This window comes from Thunnus thynnus, chromosome 13 (assembly GCF_963924715.1).
Source record: "Thunnus thynnus chromosome 13, fThuThy2.1, whole genome shotgun sequence".
Classification (NCBI taxonomy): domain Eukaryota; kingdom Metazoa; phylum Chordata; class Actinopteri; order Scombriformes; family Scombridae; genus Thunnus; species Thunnus thynnus.
The window spans coordinates 15,267,790-15,277,094 of NC_089529.1; the positions used below are offsets into that span (position 1 = coordinate 15,267,790).

At 38.1% G+C, this 9,305-nt stretch overlaps 1 protein-coding gene across 1 annotated transcript; it reads right to left on the reverse strand.

Annotated features, from left to right (window-relative positions):
* Nucleotides 1-236: 236 nt before the first annotated feature.
* ugt5d1 (UDP glucuronosyltransferase 5 family, polypeptide D1) lies at nt 237-3,335 on the reverse strand. Its single transcript, XM_067607090.1, has 4 exons — nt 3,193-3,335; nt 2,677-2,975; nt 1,874-2,587; nt 237-1,302 (listed from the first exon to the last, which is right to left on the reverse strand). Exons 1-4 carry the CDS (start codon nt 3,194-3,196, stop codon nt 718-720), a joined length of 1,602 nt encoding a protein of 533 aa, XP_067463191.1. The 5' UTR covers nt 3,197-3,335; the 3' UTR covers nt 237-717.
* Nucleotides 3,336-9,305: the final 5,970 nt, after the last annotated feature.

Here is a 9,305-nt window from a genome sequence, read left to right on the forward strand (position 1 = left end):
GCTTTTGTTTTACAAGTTTGGGATTTGGACAAGCGGGGTCTAATGGAATGTGGGCATGTGAGGCCAAGGTGTCTGTGAAATGAACGCACAGTTACAAATAGAAAGACCAAAATCTTGCAGGGAAGGAAGTTAATGTTAGAAGTTTGCTACAGCATCCGGTTCAGCATGTGAGTTACTGCAGCGACAAAGATTTTTGTGCAGGACATATGCAACCAAAAGGATAACAAACAAAAGCATTTCCTTTTAAATAAACATTTATTATTCTTCACTTTATTCAAAATCGGAATGGGGACAAATATGGTATGCTACACATTTTTTTTTCAAATGTTTCATTACATCTGAATTGATTTCAGCCAAAAACACAAACAATTTTGGTAAAGAATATGATTACGATCAGTGTGTTGCTCCACACTTTATTATTACAGTGGATGGAAGTTTGCAGAATCACATCAGCCAGAAGATCAAACTGTAATCCATTATTTAAGGGTGACTAAAATCTTAATCTGTCCAAATATATTTGACAATTGGTTTTACAGAAAAAGGGTTCTATTACTTTAATTAGAACATATCAAATGTAGTTAAATTAAATGACTTGATTGTCATTAAGCAGCATAAATAATAATGAGGCACAAATGAGATACCTTAAGATGTATGCTTTTTTCTAAATTCAGTGCTTTAGAGAACTTAAGATATATTTCTAAACAAATTTGACCTCAGTCAGTGTTGTTTGGTTTTGGTCTTTCCTCTACTTCTGCAGCATAGGAACCTGAAAACTGCCAAAGTAGAGAGCAGCAGTACAGTCGCAGCAGTCAGCAACAGCAGCAATACATCTAAACAGTAATATGAGTACCAGGGCATCTTATAAGCCTCTGTACGCAAGTGAGGAGCCCCTTTGTGGCGCATCACATATTCTACCCAGAAGATGGCCTGATCCATGGGTGCCATTGGCTGATCTCTGTGCAAATGTGATAGTCTCTGCATATTCTGTCTGTAGCTGTCTTGATGGAGCACTTCCTTCAAACCTTGCTCAAAACTGTGGCCATTAATGTCAGCTAGCTCAATGATCTTTCCAGCTCCTCTCTCCCGCAAACGTAGAAGGTTGTCATATTGGTCGAAGAACAAGGGTATGCCGAGCACAGGGACACCGTGGTAAATGGCCTCCTGGACTCCATTAGTTCCTCCATGAGCCACAAAGACTTTGGTCTGTGGGTGGCCCAGAAGGTCCTTCTGTGGCATCCAGTCCACCATCAGGGTGTTGTTGCCCAGAGTCGAGGGACGTTCCCCTATGTGTCTCCATATCACCTAATCAGAAAACAAACAGTCATTATGACTTCACTGTGTATCTGTACACCAGCAGATTGTTTTCTTCATTTACCAAACACCTGTTATAATTTACAGCTTATACTCAAAAAAACTTTACATGAAAAATTAAATTAAACAACTTAATAAACTAAAACACAATACAAATGCAGAGCGGTGCGGGACTTCAAATTACACATTAAATGCAGTTTTAAAAGGTAAGTTTTGAGCATATAGCAAGATTGTAGCAGTATTAAATATTGATTTAAACTGTCCTTTTATTAGGTAACAGTCTATTTTCAATTCTTCTGTGAATCAATCAATCGATCGATCAATTGATTTTCCACACCCACTCATAATAGACTCCTTGGTCAGGTTTACAGCCTATCACCAGTCTATAGATCCCTTTTTAAATTGGACTTATTTCTTGGAGGACTGATTTGTTCATTTGTAGTCTTATATAAATTTCTCTATTTCTGAATGAAAATGGCTTTTTAGTGTCTCCGGGTTACACAGTTTAAACCTTTTCAACATTTCATGTCGTTGCCCAAGTAAATCAATAAGCATCTATTACCTTCTGAGGCATCTTGGCGAAGACACTGGCAATTTCATCCGCAACCTCGCTGGGCAAAGCATTAACCAAAGTTCCCAAAGTCATGATGATTACTCCATGCTCCCCAGCACTCTGAACAAACTCCTCCAGGTCTGCTGGCAGAGGTTGTGGCGGTTTGCACTGGAACCCTCCTATGTAGATGACATTTGGCATTGTGGGCCGAGGGAAATCAAACACAAAATCTGACCTGAAAAGCCAGATGTCTGCCTCCTGAAGAAGTGAGATGATGTCACATCCGCCCTCAATATATTTATCACAAATGGCATCATAGCTTGGCCCCACCAAGATTTTCTGCTGGAACATAATGATACTGTGGAAAAGCATGTTCTTGACCCTCTGAAGGAAATTCATTTTGTCCGTTAAGCCCGATCCTGGCGCTGGGATATAAGAGAGTGGGGAGGGGGCTATGGCAAAGTGGCCCTCTCCACTGGTGATCCAGCGAACATTAAGCACAGTGGGCAGTTTGAGATACTTGGCTAGTACAACCCCTGGTGCTATCGCTGGGTCAGTGAGAACTAGATCATATTTGGAATTCATTAAGCTTTTGACAAAATTTTTATCCTCAAATATTTGAACGAGGGTATCAGTCCATATTGAATGGGCCTGAGAGATCATGGAAAGGAATTCTTTGGTGAGTTTGAAGAAAGTAAGCGCTGAAGCCCCCTCTCTCTGTGCCTGAAAAAAAAAACATAGAAAACATTGTGATTATCTTGATATTTGAACGACTGAATGAACCACATGGGGCCCAATCCATAATAACATACCTTCATATGTGCCTGTAGGTACGCATCAAAAAAGTTCTCTAAATCTTCTTTCATTTCAAGTGTAATGGATGTGTAGACAGGAGATTTCTCTGCAATGTACCAGCTAGTGGAGGCCCTCATCACAGTAATGCTGTGGCCCCTGGCATGAAGTTCCTCTAGCAGGATCTTCATGTTGATCCAGTGGCTGCCATCTACAGGGAACACCAGAATGTTTCCTCCATTGCAAGGTGGTGCGAAGGAAATCAGACATATACTGAAGACTACAAATATTCCACACACACGATGCAATAGCATGGTTCCTAAAATGCCAGAGAGAGAAATGATAACATTTTGAATAAGAGACATCCTCAGCTTCAACATATCATCTAGAAGAAATGTGGTTAACAAGTTTTTCTAACCAAACGTGCATCTACAGGTTATTTTACATTTGTACATACACATTGATGACAAAATATCATTAATATCATTCAGCACATATGATACCAACATGATAAAATATTCCTGATATTCACTTACCCATGCTCAGGAGTAGCAGCAGTTATCCAACTTGTCCTCAGACTGACAGTCTCTCTATGTATTCCTTACATATTTGAGTTCAAACTCCAGTGTCAGAGATGATCGTCCTTTCGAAGGTAAATGAGTTACATGTGGCACGTGTCCCATGCATCTATGGTGCTGCCATAAATGTTCTGCAAATGACAACCAAAGCAATCACATTATTATTTCTTCTTTGTCATGTCATCATAGTTTTATTACTTCATTTAGTAATACTGTTAAACTATACTGTTTATAGTTTTGTGAATGTGTTTCTCTCTGCCTCTTGTCACGTAAGAACAATGCTTGCGTCATATCAACCTGTGACCTCTTTCATAAGGTTATTAGAGTGCTTTATGTAATGATAAGACACATGATTTCTACACATATCTCGAAAGTGTAAATGAAAACCTGGAGGAAGTATGGGTAGGTTTTCCCCAGTATATCATGCTTTTAGGATGTCTTGCATTTATTTTCTCCAGGTTTTTGTCTACTATGACTCCCTGTGTGCCAAATATATTTGCCAGTGGAATGTAGGTTGCAGGTCTCAGAACCAACTGAACTCTGTTGATCCGGGGCGTGTCCTCACACATCAATCTAGCTGCAGCTTTATTTTAACCACAAAAGACCATGAAGGGAATAATGATTTTATTTATTTAATTGTAAAGATATGGCTTAAACCCCAGAACTGTCTCAAATGGTTTAAGTTGAATTAAAGATGGTGCACATATTATTCAGGACAATGCACCCATGATTTTTGTTTCCCTTTTAGGGTTTTTTAAGGTGGAAAAAAGTTAAACTCTTGAGGAGACATACAGGAGATCACCAGTAAAAACACAATGAGGAACCAATGAGTAACAAAGGGTGTGGGAACAATTCATCTCTCTGTTTCCAGGCCTGTGCCTCCACCTGTAAGTTCATGTTTGTATATGTGGGCTATGAACGCTATTAAAATGCTTCTGCAAAGCAGTAATCTGGCTGAATGGATCCAGTGTAAGCAGAGGACTGCAGCTTCTGCAGTTGTGCTTGTGATATGCTGTTTTCATTCATGTAGACAAAGAAGTCTCTATTTACAGTCTGAGAAATATAACAACTCTTAAGAAATATAATGCACTTAAGCAACAAGGAAGAAAAAGGACAATTATCAATCAAATATGAGTAAAAATCATTATGATTAAAGTATATTCACTAGTTGATACATCATGGGAATGTTTAATTTTAGATGTGGATGAATAATCACAGATTTTGAGTGAAAAAGGATGATCAGTAAGTTGATTGATTGATTAAAGTGGCAAACATTTGTTTCTTACCTGGCTGTCCATAGCTTCCTCTTTGGAAATGTTTACAAAATGTTTCTCTCTAAAGGGATTTGATGATAATAGAATTAAGCATGAATAAACTCAAATCTTCACTTATTGGGGAAAATCACCTGCTGGTCCTGAGTGGCAGAACACTGTCCTTCTCTGGTGTCTAACAAGGAAAAATGAGGAAGCACTTCAACACCACATTTGCATAATTAGTAGTGCAGATCATGCTTCTGTTCAGGTAATAATGGGCGTCTCACTGTGCAGATATATTTTAAAGATAACCTATATAGCTTGTGAGTCTCAGTTTTCATAATACCATTCCTTTCTCTCCTGAGTCCACTCTGGCTTCTCTGGTTTCACTGGTTTCCCCCAAACACTCTCAGGAGAAAAACAATCATTCTATTTTTCCCCACAAACCTGGAAAAAAATGGACACATTGTGCAGTCGCTGCTGGGTCCTATTGCCTGCCTCTTTCTGGGGTTATTGTGGACTTTATGCAATTATAGAGAGGTAACCACAAAGCAAAAAATGTGTTTCTGATAGTTTAAGGTATTTTGACTGAAGGGTTTTTCTTGCTTTTGTTTTTTTTTTTTTTTGTAGTTCCATTTTGCAATCTTTTAAACTACAATTTTACAGAATAACATTTAAGTATCACTCGCCACGTGGATTAATTGGAGCAGCAGGTGACTGTTTAGTCTGTAGCAATTTGGTTGGTGGATACAGATTTTTCTTTTACAACATTCCTATACACATCTTCACATGAGTGAGATGAGATGATGTCCATATGGCAGTCTCATGTGTGCAGTCATTCGCTGACAGCCATTAACGCTTCAGTACTCATGTACACACCTAATAATGATTTCTTGCATTGGCTGGGAAGTGAGGAGGGGTTTTTGCAGACATCATAAACCTAAACATCCACATTTCTTCGCAGACAGTGCAGCTCACTGCCAAAGTGTTGGGGTGACAACAGTCTGACATGACTTGTCTGTTTACACAGCATTTAAGTTAATACTCACTGACAGGAAGAGAGATGTGAAATATGGAATTTCTAATCCATTCCAGTTACATCAGGCTTTTTTATGTGACCATCGAAAATCAATTCACCATACAGTTTACTAAAAATGAAGGCTTTCCCGTGTATGATATAAAAAGTGCTTGCTAGTCAGCTGGCGGAGGATAAAACCCCATGACAGTTTCTTCCATGACAAATTCCATCATCTGGTGGTTTGTTGATGAAGGAAACACTGTCTCAGGCAGCGTTCCAAGATCCCCCATACAGCAAGAGCTAGTGAGTAACGATGTTGTGACTAAGACAGCAAAAGAAATAACTTTTAATATTCACCCTCATAATAACATTTATTACTTTCACTTGAGCTGATTAAAGGATTCATTATTGTATTCGGGGACTTCTGCACAGGATGTTGGAACACTAAAATATGAGGCAACTTGACATCTCTGCCATTAGAAATTATATGCTTTATAAGAATAAAATGATAGCTCAGAATGGCTTCGTGTAAAGTGATGTTTAATTTACCCCCTAGAGCATGGAGCAGACATTAACTATAAAAGGAAACTGTTCCCCAGTTTTTATAGTTTTTGTTCCTTATTTTTCCAGGTGTTTCCCTTGTTTTTGGTAATTGATTCTCTTGCAGCTGTATCAAGGAAGGCAAAGACACCCTGCGCACCAGACTGCTACGCAGCACTGCGGGTAGACTTTATTTATCATCAGCTGTCAAATAATTCACATAAAATAACTATTTCAAAGTGATTAACAGTGAAATGTAAACAATCGAAAGAGCATTTAAGCACAAACCAAGTCAGCCATGCCCGTACATATGCCATGTTATACATCTTATGTAACAGCTTAAGTCTGAATAAATAAAAGTTGCCATATAAGGATCAGCAGAGTTATTTTTGTTACAGTCTGCACAAGCCATTTTCATTTTTCAGCAGGACTCTGGACAGGATAATGACCATGTGGAAACCCAGGGATCTCTGACTCATGCATCAGTGAGGGGTCTCTGCAACCCTGCACACGTCGAATGAGAAAAGAGCTTGAAACTATGGAGCACTTGGATTATTGGAGCAGACAGTCAAATGAATGAGGAGAAATTTCTCACCTTAAGTTTGATTATTCAGTGACTCAGTCATCTCTAATCATTCACCCTGTATCTGAAAGCGGTTTGAACGGAAAAAAAAAAAATCTTCAGAGCTATAATTCAAATAAGTTTAATAGATTAGATTGTTTGAGTATTAGAAAGTGAGTGAAATATGAAAAGGAGGAAAAATTTGGAGAAAAAATCCATCAACCTCCAAACTGTTTCTCTGATAGATGGGGAATGGTGAACTTCAAGAATGGAGAGCGGCTTCAATTTTTCAGAAACTCTATCTGAGAAGAGTGTACAGAAGCGTTGCTAATTCCAAAAGCTTGAGAGGGAGGAACCTTATTGGCAACAAGAAGTGGAAAATGTGTGCAACTTTAACAAAGGTTAAGCTGTGATTTTTACTAAACAATTAACACTGCACATTTGTCAAAACCTATGCCTCTAGGCAAAGGCGAACATAAACACATGGCACTTTAAAGACTTGCCAAAAATGTGAGCTGAAACAATGAATATTTGTAGAAACGTTGAAAGCAGTCCTGTGAGAAATGTTCTTTTAAATGCAAAATAAATAACATAGAGGAATACAACTAATAAAGTTAAATACAGTAAGATTTAAGGACCTCTTCTGTTAAAGGTCAAATGCAGGGTAACAGCTGATGTCACACTTGCTGCAGTTAGCCTGACCTGAAGAATCTGATCACACCAGATTGCGGGTCTTAGGTCAGGGAAAAGTTGTTCATTTTCCATATTTCGTGCTACTCGCTTGAGTTAAGAAAAGCGGATCATTGTTATACCTTACTGGCTGACAGAACTGGAGAGTCTGAAACAATTACTACAATAAATGGAAAAGATATAAGATGACAAAACTTCAGAAACACTGGCAGCATAAAGTGATGCTGAATAATGTTTGGCCTGTTCAAGAAGGCGACACTGTGAGGATGGACAAAGGTCTTTGGATTCACACTGATGTTACTCAATTTCTGTGGGAAAGATCACAAACCAAATAACACATTTTTAACTGTGGCAACAGAGTTCAGCATCGAACTGCAGGTGAAAATCCACGTGTTCTATTGGTTGCTTTTATGGGCGAGGAAAACCTTTGGGGGAACTCCATTGCAAAATAACTTAGTGCCCCTTTAAAGTGCCCAATCAATCTGGTCAGACAAGTGAAACCTTGGTCAATGTTACCTCTGTTCAATGTGAACTTACACGTGCCTCTGTTTTTTGTTTTTTTTCCATTTTCACATTGAGAAAGAGCAGGTATACACTTGCCAAAGGACTCCTCCATTGTGGCGACATTTTGAGTGTGCGAGTGTGTAAGTTTCCTCGGGGGAGGAGGGGATGACGATGATCTCAGTGTGTTGTAGCAGGATCTTGTAGCTGACAGGTGAAGAACTTAAAAAACAAACACAACTCTAAGATCCCTGATGAAGCTTTCTCTCTCATGTGCTAACCTGCTCTAGGAAAAAATGTACTGCACATGAAAGCTCAGTGTTGCAGTGATGCATAGCTTTTTAGGAAAAATGTCAAATTCTTTGTCCTTTGTCAACAAAAATTCTCTTCAAAAGTACAGACTAACCATTGTGGACTTCTGTTTGGTTTCTTATGCAGGAGGCCTTAGATTATTTCAGGCATACAAACAAGATAGGGAAACGAACCTTTAATTTTTCTAGCTTCTTATACACAGTCTGAATTAAAGGACAGATAAGCTCTCAGAAACCACTTTTAAAGCTGATTACAGGCTCCATCTTAGCATTCTGTCTTTGATTTGTCCTCTCTTTGTTTCAGGTGCTTATGTCCATTATGCCTTTCTTTGCTAACTTCAATGAGATTTGATTGAAGAGCCTCTTTTATTGTGGAATCACATGGGATCATCCCACCTCACCACGAGGATATATTGACATCTATCACTGTGTACAGAATATTTAGAAGTTGACATGAATTTGTTGAACAATGAGATATACAGCATACACTGAATGTTTGTGCCCTGAAGTCAAATAGCATTTGCAAAATGTTTTCGGCCTTAGAGGACCATACCTGTGTGTATTATATGCAACATACAGTATTTACTACTAAATGTTACATTTTTTGATTGATCATTTGTGTCAGTTTATGCCTGAATACTGAAGATTTGAAAGATTTAGAGACATAAGTGAATTTTGGTAAACTGCATATATTCTATTTTTGTTAAATTGACTGTCATTGTTGCATGGTAACAACATATCAAAAACACTTCCAATAGGAAGTGTCAGTAATCAAATGCAATAGTCAAAAAAATACAAACATGGACATCATGAAAACAGTGAAATTGATCAACTCATGTATGTAAAAGGTTGTGTGCGGCAGCTGTCTCTCAAGTTTCAAATGTCTGGGTTTCCTGTAAGAACTTAGTCATACCAACAGGGAATACTTTTAAAAAACCTTTGATCTACTTTAACACCTTTAAAACTAAATAAATTAAATCTAAAAACCTATTAAATGTTTGGCAAATAGTCAGCAGTAAATTAAAGTCTGAGTGATTTGTAGACCAAAAACATGCAAAAACCATTAGCTTCACTCTTTAATCTGCTCTCTAGTGTCCGGCATGTTTTTTTGATCACAAAATGTACTTTCAAAAACTTTAATAATCTTCATTCTTTCTTATATTTCCAAAATGTCTTGCCAGAGAACCTTCTCATGA

Bases quoted from the DNA above. Each gene is read 5' to 3' on its own strand.
- ugt5d1 (XM_067607090.1), bottom strand. The intron at 2,588-2,676 runs GTATGTTATTAT...TTTTTTTTTCAG, and splicing joins ACCTACAGGCACATATGAAG to GCACAGAGAGAGGGGGCTTC. The intron at 1,303-1,873 runs GTAATAGATGCT...TTTTCTGATTAG, and splicing joins TCGCCAAGATGCCTCAGAAG to GTGATATGGAGACACATAGG.